Source organism: Corythoichthys intestinalis, chromosome 15 (genome assembly GCF_030265065.1).
Source record: "Corythoichthys intestinalis isolate RoL2023-P3 chromosome 15, ASM3026506v1, whole genome shotgun sequence".
NCBI lineage: Eukaryota > Metazoa > Chordata > Actinopteri > Syngnathiformes > Syngnathidae > Corythoichthys > Corythoichthys intestinalis.
The window spans coordinates 19,755,322-19,783,011 of NC_080409.1; the positions used below are offsets into that span (position 1 = coordinate 19,755,322).

At 38.6% G+C, this 27,690-nt stretch overlaps 1 protein-coding gene across 4 annotated transcripts; it reads left to right on the forward strand.

Moving 5' to 3' along the window:
- Positions 1-674: 674 nt before the first annotated feature.
- hmgcl (3-hydroxy-3-methylglutaryl-CoA lyase) lies at positions 675-27,453 on the forward strand. 4 transcript variants are annotated; one of them, XM_057859813.1, is made up of 9 exons: positions 10,028-10,833; positions 15,485-15,568; positions 15,668-15,775; positions 15,909-16,004; positions 16,088-16,236; positions 18,128-18,191; positions 19,349-19,537; positions 22,036-22,161; positions 26,915-27,453. In XM_057859813.1, the coding sequence occupies exons 3-9, from the start codon at positions 15,707-15,709 to the stop codon at positions 27,014-27,016; spliced, it is 795 nt and encodes a 264-aa protein (XP_057715796.1). In that variant the 5' UTR covers positions 10,028-10,833; positions 15,485-15,568; positions 15,668-15,706; the 3' UTR covers positions 27,017-27,453. The 4 variants fall into 4 exon arrangements, 3 of the variants coding, with proteins under 3 accessions (XP_057715796.1, XP_057715795.1, XP_057715797.1); XM_057859812.1 differs by lacking the exon at positions 10,028-10,833 and adding an exon at positions 13,310-13,465; XM_057859814.1 differs by lacking the exon at positions 10,028-10,833 and adding an exon at positions 13,428-13,544.
- Positions 27,454-27,690: the final 237 nt, after the last annotated feature.

The window sequence follows — 27,690 nt, forward strand, 5'->3', positions numbered from 1 at the left end:
TTGGATATTTAATCTTAAAAGAAAAACTTGTTTGTCAGAAATGTTCTTAATTCAAGAATATTGTTCAAAACATTATTTGAAAGAAACTTTTTCTTGATTTAGGTGAAAAATGACCAACTTTTAGATGTATGGGCTAAATACGAACAAATACTAATATTTACTTAAAGTGAAAGAATCTCATTAATCTGTTTACTAGCCTGTAACACTCAAAAAAATTCATTCATTCATTTTCCATGCCGCTTAAAAATGATGTAGAAAATTATTTGACTAGATTTGACAAAAAATATCAGATTAAGACGTTATTCATTTGCAGTATGAAAGTTTGTATAGGTCAATACAGATTTATTTTTGCATTAATCATTTAACCTATCAATTAATTAGGTTCATATTGGTGAGAAATGTAGCCCTGACCCCCATTCACCAAATATGTTTGGTCTTACTAAACATACGCCCTTGATTTCTTGCATAATCGAAACGCTGTTTTCACATATGTTGTGCCGTCTAGCTAAAGCTACGAATAATGTCAACTATTAAATTTTAACCCCTTGAATTTCGCGGGTCACTTTAGCAAATCTATTATAAAGGTTGTTGGGGGGAAAAAACATTTTAATTCTTTACACAAATAGGATTTTGCATGCAAAAGCATCTCCTAAGCGTGGCGCTGGGGCTTTAAATGGCTCCTTGAACCCTCGGGCACCCAGTTAATAAAACACCCACGTCAGCACAGCGCTCCAGTCTCTCTCGCCGGGTTTCGGTCTTTAGGGCTGAGCAGGAAGTGGCTGACTGTGGACCCTGATCGAGAGAAAAGGCCAAAGAAAGCCTGCAGGGAATCAAAAAATGGATATTATGACCGACGAGGGGGAGAGCAGGCTCTATCGGGCGTCGGGTGAATCCAATCACCAGTGAGTATCGATGGGTTTTTATCACGGGTATCATGGCGAGGGCGTAAGCGGGTCCTGACGAATGCTCGCGCCGGGAGAGAGTCGCTGCGTTCGGGTAAGCGAGGCAAATCCTCCCGCTGCTCGCCGTGCTCCGGACCTCCGGCGAGAAGTGTGGGGGGTAGGGGTCCACATGAACGAAACGGGTGTTTTAGCACGTATAGCCCGTATAGGGGTTTCCCCCAATTTTTTTATATACTAATGCTAAACAACGTTAGTTTCCGCTCTGAGGTTTATTTTCCATTGTGTGCTGGTCGGCGCCTGAAGTGGGCGTCGCTCCAGGACACAGTGGGCTGCTCTTGTACGCCGCTGCCCGCTTTACCCTCGTAGGACTACCGCACTCTTACGACGCTCTGCAGCTCTTGTGCCTGGATTAGCTATAATGTAAATCTATATAATTTAAACCATTCTCTCTTTCGAAGATTTGGGGCACCGTGGTCTAATACGGGCGGTTGGGTTGGAACGGGCGATGCAAGCTTGTCAGGCAGGTTCGCATAATTCAAAATGAATGTGTGTCGTAGTCAACATGGGGATGGGAAAATGGGTTACTGTAAAAAAAAAAAAAAAAAAAAAAAGTACAAATGCTGGGCTGGACTATGGTTTGGTGTATTTATTTACAGCTTTTGGCGCTCCACCTTTGTGTATTCTCTCACCCCATCGTCTAGAGTCTAATGGGTTTGTAGACTCAGATATTCGACGTGCTACGCACCTCCATTAAGGGTGATTACGAGGATTTGTCACCCGAAGCTCACTGCCTTGTGTCGGGTGTAGCCCGGTAGAGGAGACGTTTTGATTGAAGGCGGATTTAGCCAATGGGATTCCAAAGTAATGTCTTGTAGGCGGAGCGTGTGTAGTGTCATCCAAGTGCAGTCAGCAGCATTGATTAGGATTAGGAAGGTACACACACTTACAGAATCAGTACAAATCGTATTTTGAAGTAATAATTCTAAGTCTTTGAATTCGTAATCATTTTATGATTAATTACTTTATGATTATATTATATAGTAGTTAAAGTTAAAATATCTGCACCATATTTTACCAATGTTACTTACTGTATGAGAGACCAGTCCAATTGTAATGCATTTATTTATTTATTTATTTACATTATTGCAAAAACAAACCCCCAAAATCCAATGCATTACCAGTTACTCTCACTGTAGTTCAGTGGTTTTTAACCCTTATGCGCCATCATCTACCATTTTGGTAAATTCGGTGAATTATATGTTTAAATCTATGCAAAAGCATAAAAAACACAACCTAAAAAAACACTAGGGGTCTAAAATACTCTACTGCTAAAGTACTGCTTTTATTGTCCATAGAGGGCAAAAAATGAAATTAAAAAAAATAAAAACAATATGTGTATGGATAGCTCTGACTCCAGTGAATATTTTCAGTAGTTCAAAGTAAAAAAATATTCAGAAATGGCTTGGTTATCACACCTGTAAAACATCTACCATTTTGGTAAAATATGTACGTTTCAGGGTATTTACCCCAAAAACTGCTATTGTCAAAAAATGGGAATGCAGAAAAAAATGATGTTGTTATGACTTTTTGACTGATTCAAGGCTCTAATTATGCCATAGGAAATTTTCCAATTAAATTTTGTTTTATTCATATATATATCTAGCATAGTTGGTTTTGGTAACAGCGCAGTACTGCTTTTATTGCCCATAGAGGGCAAAAAAGTGAAATAAAAATAAAAACAATATGTGTACGGATAGCTCTGACTCCAGTGAATATTTTGAGTAGTTGAAAGTTTTAAAAAAAATATTCAGAAATGACTTAGTTATCACACCTGTAAAACATCTACCATTTTGGTAAAATATGTACGTTTCAGGGTATTTACCCCAAAAACTGCTATTGTCAAAAAATGGGAATGCAGAAAAAAATGATGTTATGACTTTTTGACTTATTCAAAGCTCTAATAATGTCGAATGAAAATTTCCAATTCAAATATATAAATATCCAGCATAGTTGGTTTTGGTCATAGCACAATACTGCTTTTATTGTCCATAGAGGGCAAATAATAATAAAAAAAATATATATATATTATATATATATATACATATATATATATATATATATATATATATATATATATATATATATATATATATATATATATATATATATATATATATATATGTATATATATATGTGTGTGTATGGATAGCTCTGACTCCAGTGAACATTTTGAGTGATTATATGTATGTATATGTGTGTGTATGGATAGCTCTGACTCCAGTGAACATTTTGAGTGATTGAAAGTAAAAAAATATTCAGAAATGACTTAGATATTACACTTTTAACACATCTACCATTTTGGTAAAATATGTACGTTACGGGTTAGTTTTTGTATGTTACCACAAGGGTTAACGTTGCTCAAGGTACCAAACCCCCATGAGTTTCACATGTGCAATAACGAACCCTTTGGAATTAGAAAAAAATATATAGCCTACATATTTTATCAAATTCAAAATCGATATACCTAAGCTAGCAAGCTAAAACCTAAGTGAATTTCCATTCAAATTTCTTCTCATTTAGACGGCACGTTTTTAAACAGGCCAAAATGTATGTTTTTATCTTTATACCAGCAGCAGCATTAGACCACTAAACCAAAACCATAGACTTCATAATATATTGACGGGACACGGGGCGTTCATAGGGGGCCTAACGCCGTCAAAGCTGACTGAGTGGAAACAGAGACAAAGAGCTTTTTACATTAAAAATTCTTGTGAACAAATGCTTAAATGCCTGAATTCTTTATAGATATGGACATAAAACAGTCTCGATTCTTGGTTAAAAGCAAAAAAAAAAAAAAAAAAAAAACGGGCAGTTACCATTTATTTTACGTAAATATGTCTTATATGCTGCAAGTCTTTAAGCCAATGTGGCGCCGCCTTATCCCCACAAAGAGCTTTTTGCGTTGAACATTCTTGTGAATAAATGCTTAAATCCATGAATTTTATATAGATATGGACGTAAAACAGTCTCTATTCTTGGTTAAAAGCAAAAAAAAAAAAACACGGGCAGTTAGCATTTATTTTACCTAAATATGTCCAATGTGATGCTAGTCTTTAAGCCAATGTGGCGCTGCCTTATCACCACAAACAGCTTTTTACATTGAAAATTCTTGTGAATAAATGCTTAAATCCCTGAATTCTTTACAGATATGGACGTTAAACAGTCTCTATTTTTGGTCAAAAGCCGGGTAGTTAGCAATTATTTTATGTAAATACTGTATTGCAAAGTATAATGCTAATGCTGTAACGGCTGATTTCTTCCATCAATTTTTTTTCACAACATTTCAAAATGCATGCATGGTACGAAAAATATAATAATGACCTTGAGTCCTCGAACAAATCATTCCTGAGACAATCCTTCCTGTTTGTATGCGGTACAGCTTTCGTACGTTTTCAACCGAAATCCGGCGGTGGATTGCTGCATGTGTTTGAGAATAACTGCGACCGACTGCGAATAACTGAAGCAGAGTGTGGGACGGCCCCCTACTAAAAGGCGTTGCGCAGTGTCTGGGGAAGGTGTCCCGTCAATATAATTATGAAGTCTATGGTTTTGGTTTAGTGGTCTAATGCTGCTGCTGGTATAAAGATAAAAACATACATTTTGGCCTGTTTAAAAACGTGCCGTCTAAATGAGAAGAAATTTGAATGGAAATTCACTTAGGTTTTAGCTTGCTAGCTTAGGCTGGCCCAATGCGCATATCTTAGAACTTTTCATTCAAATTTGAGGGAATGTACAGTATATTATATTGTTCAACATTAAACCTGCTTGGTAACATTAACCTTCACCGTACAATTTCTGTGATGTTTACATCTCAAATGATATCAAATTTAATGAAACACCCTGCACAGAATGATCGCCAAATTTTTACAAACAAAAAACATGAATCTTCTCACAAATCCAATAAACACTGTTAATTTACAACAAATAATTTTGTCTTTTGATTTGCATTTCACATTGGAAAATTAAATTTGATTAATTTCACACTGTTTCTATTTTTGTTATCATGTCGACATTCTCTTTTTTATTGCAATCTTGCCTCACATACTATTTTCATGCCGTAAAATGTGACGCAAATGTTGTTTTTTTTATGTCATCGCAGTGCACACCACCCGTAGGTCTGTTTTACTTCCTCATACCAAGGGAGAGTTAACCTTCCACTGAGCAAACCAGTTTCTCCTTCCATCTGATAGAGGACTAGCAGTTAAAAGAATTGGAATAAAGCCAGTAAATTGGGGACTTACCAGTACAAAACCTGTTTTGAAATGCCACTTTGCCTGGATTTAGTCAGCTTTCAAAAATAGGGCCCCGCGTGTCTTAAACTTCACCGAACCCCTTAGACTGACTAACCAAATCGATCCCAGGTTTAGAACCACTGCTGTAGTGCCATCCATCCACAGATCATTGTACCTTTTAGTTTTTGGTTTCTTTCACCAGGGTTTTATTTTGCCAATTGCATTATGTTAAGGATGACATGGTTAACCATCCCCTGGACTAATAAAGGAGCATACACACTTAACACGTTTAACATCTGTAAACATATTAAAATTAGGGCTGTCAAAATTATCGCGTTAACGCGCGGTAATTAATTTTTTGAATTAATCACGTTAAAATATTTGACGCAATTAACGCACATGTCCCGCTCAGACAGTATTCTGCCTTTTGGTAAGTTTTACAGCAAGGCTTTTTGTGCTAACAGCGAACTCTTGTGGTCGCTTTGCGACATGGTTTATTTTTTTCTTGCCTGTTCAATATGGCTGCACGACGTCTCGGGCTGATGCCTACGTTGTAATGTTGTGCTTATATGATCCTTGGACAAGATTTGTCCGTAAGTATGGTTGTTGTAAAGAATGTACATATTATGTTAGTAAGCGAAATGTTCTATTTTTTTGTATGAGACGCTTTTTGTTTATGTTTAGTGAACCTGTATAGCGTGCTAAGCTAACGTTGTTGCTAATGCAATGCTTGTGTACTTTTTTTTTTTGTAGTTTTATGACGGTCTAAAGAGGACAATGGTTGAAGGCTATTTTATTAATAAATCAGATGAAAAAGGAAGAAGTCTGAATATTAAGGCGTCGTTCACTAGCTGTCTAGCTTTGGAAAAAGTAGACGCTTCGGAGTGAGGACAGCATAGACAGATTTAAATGACAGTAGAGTGAAATGCCCACTACAGTCCTTATGTACCGTATGTTGAATGTACAGTGGCATTGGCAGTGGCATTGGCAGTAAATCAAATACTTGTTCTCCCCACTGTATATATCCATCTTGTGTCTTATCTTTCCATTCCAACAATTTATTTTACAGAATATATATATATAATTTACAGAAAAATATGGCATATTTTATAGATGGTTTGAATTGCGATTAATTGCGATTAATTACGATTAATTAATTTTTAAGCTGTAATTAACTCGATTAAAAATTTTAATCGTTTGACAGCCCTAATTAAAATGTGATAAATCCCACATCTGATTAGGAAAAAATAGAATATAGGTTTGTAAACCTACTAGACATTAACGGCATTAGTGCTGCAACGATTAATCCGTTAACTCGAGTATTCGATTAGAAAAAAAGATTTGAACTGAACTTTACTGCTTCGAGTATTCGTTTTACTAAAGTGGCGTTGTAATGGTTTATTTTGAAAGTGTTTGCCTTTAGTGTTATTGATTTGGGTGGATACAATGCCCTCTTGTCTGCTTCATTTCACATGCTCCATGTTAAGACCAACATAAGACAAGTTTTTGTTTGAGCTTTTTTTTTTTTTTTTTTAATGCATTCGTAATCAAGTTTACAGATATATTTAGCCGTTTTTTTTTTTGTTTTTGTTTTTGTTTTTTTTTGTAGGAATATGTCCGAACCATTTGTTGAGAACATTGTAAAAAAAAAAAAAATAATTACGTTAGCGTTTATCTGACTTTTGCTATGTAAGTTAGCCATTGTTCTTTTGTTGTACATAGATCATCTTTTATTTATTTTTTTATGCCGTTTGAGGTTCAGCTCAGGTATTTCAATTTTTCATGTTCCTCATCCGATTACTCGATTATTCGAACTAACTAGTTCATCGATTAATCGACTACTAAAATAATCGATTGCTGCAGCCATAAACAGCATGGCACATCACACGTGTAATGAGAACTTTCTGTCAAAGTACCAAAAATGATTTGTGCTGGGAAATAGCAATGCCTGGTGCACACGTTAAGATAATTTGGCTGTTTTTGACATGAAAATGCTAACAATCCCACTTAATTACACTGGGCAAGTTTTAAAAGAATGTTGTATTCGGTCTGGCTGTAGTTTTTAACTAATTTTAGGGTGCAGAGTCCAAATCTCGCCTCAGTTTTTTCTACAAGTCATTCAATTGTACAATTGTACCAAGGTCAAGGTAAACATGACAGTTATGAGACTAAATGTTGCCTTAGGTCTCCAATTTTTCTTTTGCGAACTACAGTTACTCTGTGATGCATGCGCATTATCTTAAGTGCTTGATGCTAATTATCAGTTTGAAACTGTCATGCATTGTCGTGTTTTGCAGGCAGCCTCAGAGATGGTTCAACACGGCCGACATCACTGTGGCTCACCAAAGTAACCTCCTGAAGCAGCTTAACCAGCAGAGACGTCAAGAGCTGTTCTGTGACTTCAATGTGTTGGTAGAGGGCCACCTGTTCAGGGCTCACCGCAACGTCCTGTGCGGGAGTAGTGGCTACTTCCGCATGCTGCTGACACAGGGTCCTGATGGCATGTCAGAGTCTGCAAATGCTTCTTTTGACTCTTTCAGCCCAGAGACCTTCACAGTCATCTTGGATTTCATCTATTCGGGCCACCTGGACCTCTCAGGTCAAAATGTGATAGAAGTGATGTCTGCAGCCAGTTACCTACAGATGAACAATGTCATCAACTACTGCAAGAATTTTATCAAATCCTCTTTGGACATCAGCGTTAAAGATGAAGACGGTGATCGTTGTCACAGCTTGTCAGAGACGTGCAGTTTTACCAGCGCCGCAGGAGAGGAGACCGTAGATCAGCAACCGCCTCCAGAATCACGTTCTGACAGTCCACCACCTGCACTTTGGACCAGGGACAGCTCCAGATCCCAGTCTAGCTTTATGTGCAAGGACTTGGAGCATGACATTTCTGGTTCAGCCCTAAAGACTGAGCCAAGTAGTCCCACCAATGATCTCAACACAGAGTCAGAAGACCCCCAAGACCCTTTGTATACTTTGCCAGTGCCGGAGCGGCGGCGTGCCAGGGGTGCGAATAAGAGGAAGGCGAGCAACAACATCCACTCAAACCAGCATGAAGACCCAGACGTCCAGGAGGCCAGCGCCCAAAAAGCAGAGAAGGCTGAGGAGCTTTATGCCAATTTACCACCAATTGTGGGTGTTGTCACACAGTTTAATGAAAATGGTAAGCAGAGATGTTAGTAGTGCGGTAACAAAAAATGTTGATTCCACAAATTGACAGAAGTGAACAACTTCTCTCTCTGCTTTGCAGAATCCAATACCGTTATGCGTTTTAAATGCCCCTTCTGTACACACACGGTGAAAAGGAAGGCAGACCTAAAGCGTCACTTGCGCTGTCACACTGGTGAGAGACCATATCCCTGTCAGGCCTGCACTAAGCGATTTACTCGCCTGGAGCATCTCCGCAGCCACTTTGAGACGGTATGTCTGAGGGTCAGGAGTATTGTTTCGCTTTTGTGGCAATTTTACTGGGAAACTTCCTCCAAGTTTCCCTTTGCTTTGTTTTAGAAAATAAAATAACTTTTCCATATTTTCTTAATTACACGATTGTCCTTATACAGTGGTACCTCTACATACGAAGTTAATTCGTTCCAGGACCTTGTTCAAAATGGTCGTATGTCGAGTAGGATTTTCCCATAAGAATACATTGTAATTAATTCGTTCCACAGCCTGAAAACCTACACTAAATCCTAAATAAATACTGGTGTTACTATTACAAATGGCAATTATACCTAGCACAACAAATAAATTATAAATACTAATCGAAATAATATAATAATAATAATAATAATTACTGTAATAATGTCACGAATGGGGTTTTAATGTGGCAGACGTGTTTTCCGCGCTGTACCTGAACGCACCGCGTCACTGAAGTGACAGAAAGAGAAAGGTGCGGTAGAGATTTTACCTTCACTTTTAATGTTTTGTTGTTGGCATCAATTGCGTCGGACAGTAGGCATCTTGTGTTGCACAAGTTCTGAAATAACTGATTAAAAACCTGAGGAAGCTGGCGATTTCTTTGGCGATGTTACCACAATAATAATTGCCACCTTAATTTATAAAGACTGGCAAACGGAGGTCGGAGGAACACCTTCGAGATCGTAGACATTTTACGGCCGTATTGTCGAGCCAGTTCATGGATGCGCACACCACGCTCATATTTTTCTATCATTTCCATCTTCATTTCAATGGTAAATGTCACCTTTTTCCCTCTTTCACCACCTGCACTAACCTTCGTTGGAACCAGTGTTTATCCCTCTCACAAGAAAATCTGCCGCGGGTCCATCTTGCGGCAAAACAAAGAAACTGTGGCGCTGTCAGAAATCATCGTTTTACGAGCATGTCGTCAGATGCAGACACAAATGGCGAGTCAAATTTTGCGTCGGATTTTGAAAAGATCGTGTGTCAAACTGATCGTATGTCGAGGTACCACTGTAGTTTATAAATACCACAAGAGCAGATATAGCGAATCTACTGACAATACTCTGTAATCTGTGTTACTTGTTGTCAGATTCACCAAGCCAGGAAGCTGGTGTGCAGGAGGTGCAAGTGTCCAGTGACTGAAGACTCCGGCCAAGTGGTGTGTGAGGGCACACGGCGTTATCGCATGTGCCCACTGTGTGTTCACGAAGTGGGCCGTGACACTGTACCCATGGAAAGTCTAGACGGAAGCAGTGAGGAGCCGGCTCTGTTACTGGGTGTGGATGGTGAAGAGGAGCACAGTAATAGGGCCTGGATGGCAACCGATGACGATGACCTGGCTGAAGACTCAGGTGCTGACCTCATCATTCAACAAGTGGATGACAGTGATGAGGAGCTGCAGTGAAATTGGGCCAAAGTGTGCGTGTATGTGTAAATATTGAGTGCGGGTAAACATGTTAAAGTTACACCTGAAAATGTGGGCTTCAAATGGGGGATGGTGCTAGTGGAGACTTTTGTATCTGCTGCTATATGTACGGCCGCTTAAACACAATAATATTTCTCCGTGTGTCATCATACATGATTTTTATCAGCCCACCTGGGCCCCCTTGAAGCACCCCCTCCTCCCCAAAGCTCCGCCCCTAGCCTTTACTATGATATGCTGTGCTATTCCTTTACGGTGAGAGAACTGTCTGATCAGTTCTTTCAAAGACATTTTTTTCTTACTTTTGTTACAAGCTCCTTAAAGTATATGCAGTATCCAAAGCATGTGTCTTGATTTTTTCTTTTGCTGTCTTTAAATGACAGACTTAAAAACAATTTATTTGTAAATAGAAAACTCTTTCTGAGTTTTTGAAGATTCTCAGCTTTGATAAAAGATGACAGTTAAACAAAAACATAAGGACTAAAAAATGTTTGAATTATTTTTTTTTTTTTTGCCATTGCATTGCTACCATATAATATGCGCTATGATTAAGTCAATTAAAAGTAGTTTTATTTGGTTACTTTTGGACACATTAAAGATATTTTTGTACACTTCCACGGCTGAAAAGTTATCCATCTAAACATCTGTACCGCCATACAAGAGTGGCTCATGGTGTGAAGAAACCATTAGCCATTTCAGTGTGCATTAGTAGTTGAAGTATAGCTATGGAAAGCGACAACCAGAGAGACAGAGAAGAGTAAGAAGTGCTGACCAACAGGAGCGAGAGGAGGTACACTTACAAGACATTTATTTCAGATGAAGTACAAGCAATGTTTATCAACCATGTTCTTGTCCATGGTTGGACAATGACACAAGTGGGAATACACTGAGTGCAGCCTAACCTAGGCATATGTTTTGTCACTGAAAAAAAGCACTGAAGAGTGGCTTAGGTTCTGAAAACAACAAATTCAATGCTAATGGAAAACTAGTGTTGTAACTTTTAAGACCGGTCTCGAGATCACATTTTGATGTTCTTGGTCTTGTTTCCAAAGGTCTTGGTCTTGGGTGAGTTCTGGTCTGGGGCAAGTCTTGGATAGTGTGGTCTTGAGTAGAACACTAGAAAACAGTTTAAACCCAGTAGATCTCTGGGATCTGCGGACTCAGTTTAGGCGTTGGACCCCAGAGTTTAAAGCCATCATGGAGAAAAAGATTTTTTATATATATATTTTTTATAAATAATAGAAGAAGAATTTAAAATGCAAAAAATGAACGACAAAAAAGTGAATCAGCGAAACTCATGTTTTCATTTGAGCTCAATTATGTTTTTTAATGTTTTACTAGCACTGTTTTCAGTCGCTTCTAATTTTCTAATCTATTTTGCTTTTACATGTTTTATTTTATACAAGATTTTGGTTGGTTATGTCATATCAAGTTTTTTTTTTTATTTCAACAATGCAAATTAAAGATGCACGATTATATGGGTTACCGATAATCACCGACCGATAATGGCAATTAGGATGTCACACAGATAATCCAGCTTTTAAAATTTAACCGATAATGCAATCCGATAATTATATACTTGATTTAGCCTACAAATGTGCACAATCGAAGCAGTTTTGTCCAATTCTGCACCACCGCCTCCTCAACCCCTCCTCCCTCTGAAGCCCCTGTCGCATGAGTGACGCGTTACCAATTCTGCACCGCCGCCTCAACCCTTCCTCCCTCTGAAGCCCCTGTTGCATGAGTGACGCGTTACACGACATGGTTGAAGCAGTTGGATATCATGACGGCTCTGTCACCAGCGTGGGCTGATTTTTCCGTGTGTAAAACAAACGACGCTCTCGCCATCTGCAAAACATGCTCTGCAGAAGTTCCATGAGGCGCTAAGAAAGCGTCCTCATTCAACACCACTAACCTAATCGGCCATTCAAAGCTGTATCACAAAGATTTGTCAAATGAATACGAGTCTGCCGCTAGCGCGAAGGATAAAGCTAATGTAAACAAACATAAACTAAGCTAAGCTATTGCAATCGGAGACGCTTTTGACTGCTCGGTCCCAGGCAGCGCCGCCGCCACTCATCTCCGGTTCAACTTATTAAGCACCACGGCTAGACTGAGATCTGGCGCATTTTGCGGCTGGACGGACTGAGGAGCACAGGCGGGAGGATATGCCAGGCTCATTCGGACGAGAGACGTTTTGACCGAAGTGACCCGAGAGCCAAAGCCCCGGATGAAAAAATAATGCAGTTTATACATTTTATATGACCACCATTCTTCATGAAAACATGCTGATCACATCAGTTTCACCACGGACATTTGGACAAGTAATGTCGGTCAAGTAAGCATGCTTATCATGATGGCACAGTGGTTAGATGATAATTTCAACATGCACCAAACCACACTCACAAGAAGTCAGTCCGTTAGTAATGCATTCAGTACGTTGCAAATGTCTTAATCAGATTATTTTTCTTAAATCTGGTCAAATAATTTTCTCCATCTTGTTTTGAGTATTAAAGACCAGTTAACAGATGAATGCGACAGATTATTCCATTTACAGTAAATATTACCATTTACCAAAAACTTGGTCATTTTTCACCTAAATCCAGAAAAAAATTGCTTTCAAATAATGTTTTAACTTTTAACTAACCGTACCTATTCTTGAATAAAAAACATTTCTGACAAACAAAGTTTTTTAGGATTAAATATAATTTATTGATTAAAATAAGGCTGTTAAGATTTTTTTCTTTTTTAAGAAATCTACCAATAGATTTACACTGAAAATTGACTGGTTTTATAGAGGTGTGTTTTTGCAGTGTATTCATGTTATATATGTTAGGAATTACTTACTTTTAAAGGCATTTTTTGCAACTTAAAGGAATTTACTCTGTAAGTAATAGTTGGCAGAAGTTTACCATTAGACAGTGTCAATCAATCTGTCTTTATTTAGATGTTGGAATTTACTACGTGTTCACGTTTGATGAAAAAAGAGCAATAACTTCTATTTTTGCATAGTTATATTTGCTCTTGTGTATACTTAAAAATTTTACATATATATTTTAATAGAATTACCGGCTTGACATTATCAGTTATCGGCTGGAATGATAAGAAAATTATCGGTTACCGGTATCGGTTGAAAAATGTATTATCGTGCATCACTAATTCAAACATACAATTGAAAACAGACGGTACAACAACAATACTGCACATACAGTATACTAGTACATAATACATGCGTCAATCAATTTAAAGCCACTAGAAGGCGCACGAAGGCTGCTCTTCTGGTCCGGAGGTTCCGCAGAAGAAGTAGTTCAAGTGGAGACCGGGCCAATATGGCGGCCGTGTGGAGGCTTGTAAACAGAAGTGTTTTTAGCTCACCCACCATGGGACAGCATTACTTCTTGTCATGTAGCTCCGCTGCCAAGGTTAGAACGCTTTGTGTGTGGATTTGATTGTCAAGCATGTTGTACCGACCGTCTTTCGAACGACTCTTTTGCGTCTAAGGTACATGTGAAATTATTGTAACCCCCCCACTATAGAAAACATAGCATAGCTACATCTACCTAACAAAAAAGTAAAAGTATCACCTGTATTGCAGTGGTGCACTGCATGCACCATCCAAATTTTTTTTTAAAAAGTCTCAAATTAAGGGGTGTGACAAATATCTTTAGGAGTGTGACAAATATCGAAATGGCGATATATCGTGATACTTTGTATCCCAAAAGGTTATCGATAAGCTCCTGTCAAGAATCGAAGTATCGTTTTAAAAAGGTGTCAATTTTTAAAAAAAAATGCCATTGATGGTGCTCGACGCCCAATCCATTTAGACTGGGAACGTTCGTTCATTCAAAACCAGAGCATTCACAGTCATTCGGTCCGATTTTCGGGGCATTTACAGGTCACTTGCTTTTCATTTTAGAGCATTTACAATTCCTGTTGAGTTTGAGTCACTGGCTATTCATTTGGGTGATTCCAAGGTCACTTCCTGTTCTGTAACGGAAAATAAACAGCAAGTGACCCATAAAATACCCCAAAATCAACAGGAAGTAACTGGAAATCAACAGGTAAATGACCTTAAATGGCCCAAAATTACTCATTGCCTGGCATCGGCTGCCACTGACAGCCATAGACGTTCAATCCATTTGAATTGGGAGGGATGGCAGCGAATGAACGAATGTTCATTCGCTGCCATCCCTCCCACTTCAAATGGATTGGACGTCTTCTAATGATAAACTCATTCCAATTCACAGCAGAAGCTTGTTTTTCTGTTTATTAGTTTTTTTGTAGAGTATCTTAGAATGATTTCCTGACCAATGTATCGAAAATCGTTGTGTTGCTATATCGTCAGATCATCGTTATCGTGAGCTTTGTATCGCAAATCGTATCATATCGTGAGGTACCAAGAGGTTCCCACTCCTACTCTTCTTACTCCGAGCTGCTTTGGGATACAGTTTGTGCTTTGCAATGAACATACTTCACCTTTTCACTGGTATATCATTTTTTAAAAAGGACATTTAATGTCGTCCATGACTGATAAATATCAAGTGAAAAAAGTATCATGTAGTGCTGCAACGATTAATCGATTGACTCGAGTATTCGATTCGAGTAATTGTTTAATTAAAGTGGCGTTGTAATGGTTTATTTTGAAAGTGTTTGCATTGAGTTTTATTGATTTGGGTGGATACACTGCCCTGTAGTCTGCCTCATTTCACATGGCTGAATCCAGCTGCTCCATGTTAAGACCAACATAAGCTAACATAACATGAGTTTTAGTTTGAGCTAATGTTTTTTTTAATGCATTTGTAATTTAGTATATAGGTATATCTAGCCGTTTTCTGTGGGAATATGTGCCTAAAGAATTTGTTAAGGGCATTGTAAAAAAAAATTTTTTTAAACGTTAGCATTTTATAGCATTTAAGCTAGCGGCTAACTTTATTTTATCTTATACAGTCTGAGCCTCAGCTCAGGTATTTTAATTTTTTATGTTCCTTATCCGATTACTCGATTATTCGAACTAACTAGTTCGTCAGTTAATCGACTACTAAAATAATCAATAGCTGCAGCCCTAGTATCATGTTTATTAGCATCACTCTCCCGCTTAATAAGATGTTCCTAAAAATGTACAGTACACGCTATAATCATGGTAATGTACAGTATGCCTGCAAAGCAGTATTTTGATTGATCATATATATAGGACATTGTACATAATTTCTTATGTTATCAGAAACTTATCATCATTTTCATTTATGAAAGAGCTTAAAATTTGTACCATGAATGGATTTCTAAAGTAGCACACTTTAACTTTAGACAACTTCAACATTGTAAGCCTATCGGTACATTGTTTACCCCATGTATTCCAACCATAACTTAAAAAGAAAAATTATTTATTTTTATTTAGAGTGATGATGTCGGGGCCTTTTAAAGTCATGTACTTTTATGTGTAGGCTGGCGTAAGAGCAGGTCAACCCCTCCCAGAGAAGGTAAAAATAGTGGAGGTGGGACCCAGAGATGGCCTTCAGAATGAAAAGGTAGTGTATTATAAAGCAGGATGTTTACTTATTCGTGTTTTAGCTTCAAATGTTTTTCAATTTAAAAAGAAACGAACATCGCACTGTTCTTATTTTCAGACTATCGTTCCAACAGTGACCAAAATCCATTTGATTGATATGCTGTCAGAGTCTGGGTTGTCAGTAGTAGAAGCCACAAGCTTTGTGTCTCCCAAATGGGTTCCACAAGTAAGTTTCTTCTTCTGTTGGGTTTTCACATGAAAAATAGTGTCACACCTGCACACTTAGCAGTGCCTACATTGTAGTCCCACATGTTAATATTTACACAAATTGGTTTCAGTGTTGCTGTTCCCTGTTTTAGATGGCAGATCAGGTGGAGGTGATGAAGGGGATCCGTAAGAAACCTGGGGTGTCATACCCAGTCCTCACCCCCAACCTCAAGGGCTTCCAAGCTGCTGTAGGTTTCGATCTTACCTTAATTTGTTCCATTGTCATACTTGGAGCTTACACTGGTCTTTCCCTACTCTGGCTTCATCACAGGTGAATGCTGGAGCATCAGAGGTAGCCATATTTGGAGCTGCGTCTGAAATGTTTAGTAAGAAAAATATAAACTGCTCAGTAGACGAAAGTTTACGGCGCTTTGACGAGGTTGTGAAAGCAGCTAAAAAGGCAGGCGTGCCTGTAAGAGGGTGAGATGACAGGCATCTTAAGACAAACTACATCTCAAAGGGATCCACGGATGGAAAGACTTGTAGTTCTTAAAAGATAAACGTTATTATGAGTTAAAATAATTTGATATTGAAACCCCTCTTGATGTTTTTCGTTTTTATACAATGTGTAAAATTAGTTCAACTAGTAGGTCGCCATTGTTGTTGACGTCGCAGGGCGGTGACGTCACATGGTTACACTGCTGGGCTTCGAAAGTATGACTCATGCTACATAAACATGTCATCTGTTCAACCCTTTCAATATGAACCCAAGAAGAACATTAATGAGCATGACAGCACTGTCGATATTTCACAAAACGAGCAGCAAAAGCAAAATGAACAGGAAAGACGGGATGAGACGAGATTTAAAAAAAAAAAACAAAAGCGATGTTCTGCAAAAATGTGCTACACCGGCGAAACATCTACAAGAGGCGAATTTGACACGGAAAGTACTACCGTGCGCTTTCAGCTTGTTTTGGTTAGATGCATACAGACAGAACATACTAAAGATGCCTTAAGAAAATATTTTAACGTAATATCAAAAAGGGGGGTTTAAATACACTATGTGACTAATGTGGTCAATAGATCAACAATCTGCTTTAAAGCTACCACAAGAAAACAAAATGCATAAAAGTATGAGAGGGAAACACATGCAAAAAGTATTTCGAGGCAATGAAAAGGTAATAAAAGACTCAATAAAATTACAAATAGTAAGTAGGTACTCGCTACCTTTAACCGATGGGCGCCATGTGTTGGGACGTCTCGCCACATAGAAGGAATTGCAGGAAACCGGTAGTATTCGCGACCTTTAACCGATGAGCGCCATGTGTTAGGACGTCTCGCCACATAGAAGAAATTGCAGTAACCCGGTAGTATTCGTGAAGTGACAATCTACATCAGGGGTGTCCAAACTTTTTGCAAAGGGGGCCAGATTTGGTGTGGCAAAAATTTGGGGGGCCGACCTTGGCCGATGTCCTTTATGTCGAACAATATATTTAAGCAAATTTTAGCAATCCATTGTGTGTCACATTTGCTTTATTATTTTTTTTTATTAATTTCAACAATCTCGCAACTAACTTTTGTGGCGTTCTCTTTCGACTCTCGGGCTCTTGCGAAATACTGCCACTGTGAAATTAAACTTGCTTCAAGTTGCTTCAATTTCTCGCTACGGATCTTCCCTGTAATCTTGTCGTACATGTCAGCGTATCTTGTTTGGTAATATCGCCTCACATTGAACTCTTTAAAAACAGCAACTGTCTTTTTGTAAATGAGGCAGACAGTTGTTGCGTATTTTAGTGAAGAAACAGTCCAATTTCCACCTATCTTTGAAGCGTCGGCCGTCGCAGTCAACGTTCTTTTTTTTTTTGTTGACTGTCGCCATTTTAAAAAATTTGGAGTAATGGCTACACAGGGTAATGTTGCTTAAAGTGCTGCTGCCTTTTCGTGGGTAAATGAGGAGCAGCATTTAGTGTGTAAGATATTTCATATGCTGGTAGCAGTTCTGCTGACCAATTTTATTAAGTCTGTGTGTGGGCCAGACTTTATTGATTTTGTGACAGATGCTGGGGGCCGGATGAAATTTGTCCACGGGCCGCATTTGGCCCCCGGGCCGGACTTTGGACATGCCTGATCTACATCATCACCCCAAGCGTCCATTGCGTGCTTGAAACATGGCGCCCTCCGTAGGTCAAAACATGTACTAAATATTACAGATTTTTAAATCAATGTCAATATTTTATGTGTTTCCAGTAACATATTTTAGCAAAAGAACAATTGTGGCTTATTAGAGCTTACAAGTCTTTAAGTCCGAGGTTTCCTTTAAAGAGATTGTGTGATTCGTCAATTAATGCACTTGCTTTTATTGTCCCAACAGCTATGTGTCCTGCGTTCTTGGCTGCCCTTACGAAGGCCAGGTTGCACCGGCAAAAGTTGCTCATGTAAGTTGTCAGTTAAATTTCAGGGTTTATGCAGGTCATTGAAAAGCATTAAAAGTCATTAAATGGATATTGTCAAAATTCAGGCCTTAAAAAGGATCAAAAAGCATTCAACAAAATGTTCGAGGAATTAAAATTGATGTAAACCTGATGGTAAAAAAAACATTTTTTAACGTAATTTATTAGAGTTGTCTGACATTATCGGGTAGCCGATAATATTGGCCGATGACAGCGTTTTCACATGATATCAGATATCGACATTGGTTTTTGACCAATATGCGTGTTGCCTTCAAAGTGAATCCAGAAGCCTTCTGCCTTTGTACAAGGGCTGGTGACAGCTTAGCACAGCAGTTATGCTTAGTGACCATTAGATGTTTCCAAACTAAGATGCTTGGAATTTGTTATGTGGGCAGACCATTTGCATTCATGGTGTAAAAATTAAATGAATAATAAATGATTGAAAATAAATTGATTATAAACTCATGACATACCTCATTCACTGTACTGAAGATGTGTGCTTTTGTTGTTATTTTGAGCCAGAAGCACCGTTTGAGCCGTATGTGATATGGTAGTGCCTTAGTGGCACTTTTCACTTGCACTTGATCCTAAAAATTTATGTTTGCATTATTTCGATTTGAACATTGTAGAGGTGCAATGTCAGCACGTTTTCATAACTTTAGTTGAAGTTGTTCTCTTATTTTTCAAAGAATGTTTATTTTAAAAACTTGAAATTTTTACACTTATCATTATTAAAGTATTCAGTACGGCATCACAATACAACTAGCCATAATATGTTCAGTCCAGGGCCACATACAGGTTTGATATATGTATCAGATTTTTGGTGTTGGACAATATCGGGGCACCGGTTATCGGTAAAAAAGTAGTTATCGAACCATCACAATTTGTGTGCGTGAAACTATCTGCAGTCAAGCATTGGCATTACATTAATTTAAAGGGGCATTAAAAAGGATAAAATGTGATTTGCTGATACCTATACAAACCCTGAATCTGTCAACCATGTGTAACTAGCATTCAATCGTATTTTAGTGAGTTATGTTTTATTGTAGTTATTAAATATTGAACATTAAATATATATGTCATTTCATGTGATGAAATCATAGTCAAAACCCCCAGCGCTTAATGTATTGGTGTTTCTGCAGGTAGCAAAGTGTCTGTACTCCATGGGCTGTTATGAGATTTCACTTGGCGACACAATCGGTGTGGGCACTCCAGGCAGCATGCAGGAAATGCTGGCAGCCGTGAGCCGCGAGGTGCCAGTCGACGCCCTGGCAGTGCACTGTCACGACACGTATGGGCAAGCCCTCGCTAATATCCTCGTAGCTTTGCAGGTTTGTTCTTTTGACTACATTCCAAGTTCATTGTTGAATTACATTGAGCATACTTGCGATTTTAGGAGTTTAACTCAATTAGAAGATAACTTGAAAAAGTCCTGTTCTTTAGTTTTGCCATATGTTTTGTTAGGTTGACGAGTCACGTATATTTACTACAATAAACTTCCAATGAATTATACTAATCTAAGGTTATAAATACAGTGTATCACAAATGTGAGTACACCCCTCGCATTTCTGCAGATATTTAAGTATATCTTTTCATGAGACAACACTGACAAAATGACACTTTGACAAAATTAAAGGAATCTGTGTGAAACTTATATTATAGAGTTAATTTATTTTCCCCTCAAAATAAAGCTATTAATATCTAAACCCCTGGCAACAAAAGTGAGTACACTGCATCAGAACTACGTACATCCCTAAATGTCCAAATTGAGTACTGCTTGTCATTTTCCCTCCAAAATGTCATGTGACTTGTTACAGGAGTGCTGTCAGCATTGCTGCAGAGATTGAAGAGGTGGGGGGTCAGCCTGTTAGTGCTCAGACCATACGCCACACTCTACATCAAATTGGTGTGCATGGCTGTCACCCCAGGAGAAAGCCTCGTCTGAAGACGGTACACAAGAAAGCCCGCAAACAGTTTGCTGAAGACATGTCAGCAAAGCACATGAATTACTGGAACCATGTCGTATGGTCTGATGAGACGAAGATTAATTTGTTTGGTTCCGATGGTCTCAAGCATGTGTGGCGGCGACCAGGTGAGGAGTACAAAGATAAATGTGTCATGCCTACAGTCAAGCATGGTGGTGGGCATGACCCCCACCCCCCACCTCTTCAATCTCTACAGCATTGCTGACAGCAATCCTGTAACGAGTCACATGACATTTTGGAGGGAAAATGACAAGCAGTACTCAATATGGACATTTAGGGATTTATGTAGTTCCCATGCGGTGTACTCACTTTTGCTGCCGGGGTTTAGATATTAATGGCTATATTTTGAGTTATTTTGAGGAGAAAATAAATTAACTCTATTATATAAGCTGCACACAGACTACTTGTCATTAGCCACGTTTACATGCTGACTTTTATTCATACCGATTCAAATCATTCCGAATGGAAATTTCACATCAGCTGTTTACATGTCACTTCATCTATTCCGATCCAGCGTTTACATGTGACTGCCTTTATTCCGAAAGGACGTTTGACAACTGCCGTCTGACATGCGCAGATTAATCAAAACAAAGCGTCACGTTGCAAAACATGGAGATCGATCGTCAGATCAGCTGCTGTTTTAACTTTTCGAGTGGAAACAAAACTTCAGAATGATACTCCGTTCATTTAAAAAGTTGTGTGGGTACGCTGTGCGTGTGCTTGGAAGCCATGTTGCAAGTGACGTTACTTACGTCACCGAGTGACGTCACCACGTCAGTACGGAGCATGCGCAGAAAGAACGCAACCAGACACCATTCCGCTTCCCTGTTTACATGATATAATTATACTTCTAATCGGTTTGGGAAAAGGAATATTCCACCCCTGTGAATCGGAATGAAATTCCATTCGGTTTGGGCCTGTTCATTCCGAATGAGGTGTTTATATGGAACACATTTATTCGGTTTGAACAAATATTCCGATTGTAATTGGAATATTTGGCTCCATGTAAACGTGGCAATTGTGTCAGTGTCATTTTGTCGGTGTTTTCCCATGAAAAGATATACTTGTATATCTGCAGAAATATGAGGGGTGTACTCACTTTTGTGATACACTGTAAGTACACCTCAAATGTTCAAGTTCAGTAATTGGTTATTTTGAGTATTTGTAGCTCATCTTATTAAGTTAACAGTTGATCAAATTGGTTGTGTTAACTTGAATGATCAAGTTTTGAGGCAAAACATACATTTCCCAGTAGGTAAAACCTGAATAAAAGATGTTAGTTTGAAATGTCAAAGTCAGGTGGACTATGTAACTCACCTGTCTACACATTGTGCTGTCATTACGGAGGAATTGGTTCAAATCCCACTTGGATTAACTTTATATACTGTCTGTACTTTAATTTACTTAAAATGAGGTTTGCGTACTCAAGTTTAGCTTACTTAATTTTTTTCACTTTTCAACTATAATTTGCATGTGCAAGTTTTCTATCAAAACTTGCAATTGGAAGAGAAATGGGTTGACTCTTTTTTTAAAACAGTGTATGGAGTACCACAGTGCCTCCATTGTGTAAGGGGCACAAGTAAAAAATAAAAATAGTAGCATATTATTGTCACATTTCTACTCATTTTCACAATTTTACAGAAAAACATTGACTGAATCATAGATTTTATGAAAAATAGTTTGAAGAATTCTAAATTTCGAGTCAACCTATTTCACTTGCATTCACATGGTTTGATGGAAAACTTGCAAATGTAAGTAAGTTATGGTTGAAAACTCAAAATCCGTGCTGAAAAATCTGCCAGCTTACTGGTTGTCACTAGTTCATGAATCTTTTTTGCTTGTAGATGGGAGTGAGTGTGGTCGATTCCTCCGTCTCTGGGCTGGGTGGTTGCCCATATGCACAGGGTGCTTCTGGGAATGTTGCAACAGAAGATGTCGTCTACATGCTTCATGGACTCGGGATTCAAACTGTTAGTAGTTCTCTATGTCTACCATGAGTTTTTATTTGATTAGTTGAAGAAAGCCTTGCAGTACAAATGAAAGCAAATTTGGATATGATACATAAAAATAATTCATAGGGGGGAAGTTAAAAATAAAAACATATAAAGTATTGTGTCCAAAGGGCAACCATTACCCTTCTACAGTTCAAAGGATATCATTTCCACAAACACATTATTTATTTTGAGTGATCCCATTCAAGCCCATTCAAAAATGTTTCCCAATACAAAGTTTGATATTTTTAAAATTGATTTTTGTAACATTTGTACTTTAAAAACGAGTAAAATAAACATAGCCTATATAATTTACAGAAAAAATGAATCTGATGCGGGTCTGAATGCAGCCAACATAAAAAAATATTAGCCACCCAAATGCAACGCATGCAAGACTGGGTACTATAGCTCGAGAGATCTGGGTTTTTCAGGACCAATATCTATTATTAGTAGTTAGAGGGGCCGATAACCGATTTTTGGAGCCGACATTCATTTGTAGTAGAAGTGTAAAAATTGGCATGAAAAAAAAGAATAATGCAAACACTGAATTTCATTGAAATGCCTCAAGCATGTTTATTGAATCACACAAATGTAGTTCCAGAAGTTCCTGAATTTTCAGACTCAGAAACATCTCTTATAAAGTTGAATAAAAGGTTAAATAAATAGCTCTGAAAATTTCCCACAGAAAAGAAAGCCCTGATGACCTCGTCTAAGTATCCTTGAGATACAAGATACTTAACCCCACTTTGCTCCTGCTGCTGTGTCGCCAGTAGGTAGATGTGGATATATTGTGAAATGCTTTGAGGGCCTTAAAAAGGTGTAATGGCGCAGTACAAGTGTAACTCCATTTACTATTACCATTTAATACTGGTGCACGATAATTATTGGTGATAATAGGAATTATGACGTCATCCCAATAAATCCAATAACATTATTAATAGGACCGATAATATGTACTGTAATATTTTTGGCACGGTGTCGGTGGATTGGGATGTGTGCGTTTGTAAATCAAGCGCTCTCTTTCTGTGTTGTCACTCACAAGTGTGCCGCACGGCTGGCGAGAAAAGAAAAGGTGGATTGGGATGTGTGCGTTTGTAAATCAAGCGCTCCCTTTCTGTGATGTCACACTCAAGTGTGTCGCACGGCTGGCGAGAAACACATCTTAATAAGCCACTTAAAAGATGACAATCGCTTCGATGGTGTTTTAAAAGAGTATGAGGAGGCGCGAGCTGCGAATGAAGCCGCCCATCCAATTCCAAAGCCAATTCGAAAACCAGCTAATAAGCCGGGGTTGCACAATTTAACGAGGCCTTTGAAAAGTTTATAGCGATCACAAACATGATCACAGAAACGATGGCGTTCAACAACCAACCCTTTTCCCTCATCGAAGACATAGGATTCAGGCGACTGCTTCGTCATTTGGAGCCAGGTTCATTATTCCAAGCCGCCGCCACTTTCCAGATAAATGTTACCCACAAAGTATAATGGGATTGCCACACGCTTCCATACTTCGATCGGCAACCATGCACGGCATGTAGGTTTTCACCCCGGACATACTGTATAGACCCTACCCACCGACGTCACAAAATCACGTGCTCGCTGTATGGTTCCGCCCACTTGTCCGTCATTTTGTGTCTGTATTATCAATGGTCTCAATTGATGATCGAGCAATTTATAATGCATTTCATGGAAGACCCGGTGCTTTCGGATGCCGTAAATTCACTTGATGCGTTGCATAAAAGGCGTTATGTGGAAAAGCTTCAGTTTATCCATTCGCCAGATCCATATTTGATGCCTAAATCGATGTTTTTCGACCCGCTGTCTCCGCCGTATTTGCCTGACATCTGCTAGCTACCCTGAACTGTACAACTATCTTGTCCACACAAAATCAGCCTATTCTCACGAAAGTTTGAAAAACTTTAAGAGCTTGGAGGCTTATAAATACTTCGTTGCTGGTTGGGTGAAACAGGTCCTCGTCCACGAAAATTCGGCAGGAATCTATCTTGTGCTTGGAAAGGTGAGTTACGAAATTTTCAATTCAAAACCTTTTGTTATTGCTAAAATCCACTGTCAAGTCTAATGTATTTCATGTCGTTTGTCAATGGAGTTAGGGCAGACATGTCCAAAGTGCGGCCCGGGGGCCAAATGCGGCCCGTGGTCAAATTTCATCCGGCCCCCAGCCTCTGTCATAAAATCAATAACGTCTGGCCCACACACAGACTTAATAAATTGGTCAACAGTACTGCTACCGGCATATGTATGAAGTAGCTTACACACTAAATGCTGCTTCTCATTTACCCACTAAAAGGCAGCAGCACTCTAAGGATCATTACTCAGTGTGACCCTTTACTTCCAATTTTCTAAAATGGCGACAATCAACAAAAAAGAAAGTTGACTGCGACGGCCAGCGCTTCAAGGATAGGTGGAAATTGTACTATTTCTCCACTAAAATACACAACAACTGTGTCTGCCTCATTTGCAAAGAGACAGGCCACTGTTTTTAAAGAGTTCAATGTTAGGTGATATTACCAAACAAGACACTCTGACATGTACGACAAGATTACAGGGAAGATACGCAGCGAGAAACTGAAGCTAGTTTAACTTCACAGCAACAGTATTTTGCAAGAGCCCTAGAGTCGAGAGAGAACACCACAAAGGCTAGTTGCGAGATAAAATTTGCTCAAATATATTGTTCTACGTAAAGGACGTCAGCCAAGGTCGGCCCCCCACATTTTTACCACACCAAATCTGGCCCCCTTTGCAAAAAGTTTGGATACCCCTGAGTTAGGGCTTTTAATGTTTATATGGTTTAGCGATAGCACTCTCTCTACATACATACGTGTATGTTGTCGGCGATTAGCCTAGCAATGATCTTAATTGTGGTTGTCAGCCCAAAACCCTCTAAATATATATTAAATGCATCTTACCAGATATAAAATGACTACTACATAATCTGTGGTAATCGTTGGGAGCCCAGTTTTCTCGTCGAATTGCAGCAGCCCATCTCGCTCTCTTCTCTCCGGGTCTCTCGGAATCCGGTAGAACTTCAAGTCTCTCCGTCTTCTCCGTCTATCTTCTCTGTTATTGCAACCGACCGCCACACACGCCTTCACCATTTTGATTATTAATGTTAACGAGCAGAAAAACACGTCGTAAATAGGAGGAATGTACGTAGCCGTAACAGGGAAACATGATGTGTTGACGGACAATTGGGCGGCACCAGTCAGGAGGAAGGAGTTGTGACGTCACGTGGGTAGGGTCTATAGACGTGTAATGTTAGTCCTGTCAGAATTCGTACTCCATACTTTATTGAAAATGGGTTCACTCACTGCCGTTTATATTGATTATTACAAGAAAAGCCATTAATCATTTTTGTTCTACCATATTTTTGTTATGAGGAATGAGAGATGAACCATACTATATAATGTTTGCATTTTAGTGTGTTAGTTATAAGTTAGTAAGCTATTGAGAGGCCTTTTGGTTATTGATAGGCTTGCTGTCCTAACCTGTCTCCCAGGTTAAGAAAGTTGTTTCATGGACCAAGACCACAACAGTCTCCTCTCCTGCAGCACCAAATATTTTTGTCTGATGACAAAGCACAATACCTGTTGGATATACAGTATGTTCAAGTACAGTGCTCATTGTTCAGGAAGCATCTTCAATTATATTGAGTAATTGATTGTGATTGACTCAAATTAGATTTATTTGAAAAAAATACATATTGGCCCTTTATTTGAAGTCAAGACTGTTCTTGTCTTTGTTTTGTTCATTATATTAATGTTCATGTCATTATGAAAAATCAGGTCAAAGGCAAATCTATGTTGAATCCACCACTAGTTTTTTTTTGTTGTTTTTTTTTTAAACCTCCAGGTGTTCAAAAAATCGGGTGAATATACATTTAAAACATTATATATTTATTATCGGTTATCGGTATCGGCTTTAAGGAGGAGGAAGTTATCGATATTGGTTTCAAAAAATGGATATCGTGCACCCCTACCGTTTAACCAATCAGTGGTGAATACTAATGCAGGAGACAACAGGCAGGAGAGAGAGGCACAGCTGCATCTGAGCCGATATAACCCGGTTTTAAATAGATATTTTTTCATATCGGCCGGTCGGATTAAAAAAAAAAGGCAGATACCGATATACGTCAAATTTCCAAATATTGGCGCCGATAATCGGCCCGGCTGCTAATCGGTCTACTGTATCTGTACTGTGTACTGTCACAAATAGGCATAATTAAATACATATTTGGTTATACAGTAGCTGTTTATGTATACGTCAAATTTCCAAATATCAGCACTGATAATTGGCCCAGCCGATAATCGGTCTATCTCTACTGGATACCCACAAAAATAGGTGTCATTAAACACATATTGGGATATACAATAAGTGTTGATGTTGGGATTAATAATAACACTGAAATTAGGATGACAGTAATTTTCACAGATTAGCCTTAATATGGGTTCCTTACTGTACATCAATAGCACTGCCTGCACACTCATGTCCTGTCCTCCCCTTACCTGTCCGAACGTTTAGTTGGTGTATGTCATTAACACTTTACAGGGGACTCATTGGCTGTAGTTGACGGCGCTAGATGACCAATCTGTTTTGATTTGGAAAGGCTGGCAGTGAATGATTGATGACGGGCCCCCTCCTATTGAAATCAAAATGCATATTTGTAAAACCAACTATTTTGCTAATAACTATAACTTTTTACTTCTTGTCCTAGGGAGTGGACCTTGCCAAGCTAATGGATGCCGGAGCTTTCATTTGTCGAAGCCTCAACAAGAAAACCAGTTCTAAAGTGGCACAGGCAACCTGCAAGCTGTAGGAAATAATTTGTCAGGACTTTCCCATTCTGCACTTTGATCAGCAAACAAAAATAGGAAACCATTGTGCTGTCTTTCAGTTTTTTTGTCCCATACGTCACCATCTACCAGAATTACATTGCTTTTATGATGCTGCGTGATCAGAAATACTGGAATCAACTACTTCCGAGTTTCTCACTGTATGATGGCATAGCTTGAACACTGCCTTAAATATATCCAGTCTTGATATCCTTACAGAGAAAAGCAATGCCTTCATTGTTTGTTTTGTTTTCAGTTATACATAACATTTTTAGGCAGTTGAGTAAAATGTTTTAGTTAAAATGTGATTTGTGATCAGTCATTTCACACTTGATGAGTGTTGGTCCTGAAATCTGATCGAGTTTTTTAGTTATCTATTTTCTAAAATGCTGTCCATATTGATCGAAATAAACACTATTTAATCGATTGAAAAGCTTTTTAGTCAGTTTGTTGCGAAGAAGGTCCCGATAATTTATAGAATATTCAAAGACAACAGATAACAATGAGGACACCTTTAACCTTGTCCCCTACCTTTTTTTTTGTTTTGTTTTTTTGCAATGTCTCCAATCCCGTTTGCAGTTTCTTAAGAAATGCTTCCGTCATTCTACTTCTTTCCTAGGCCGCACCTCAAAGGAACCTGTCTGACAGGCAGGCTGGG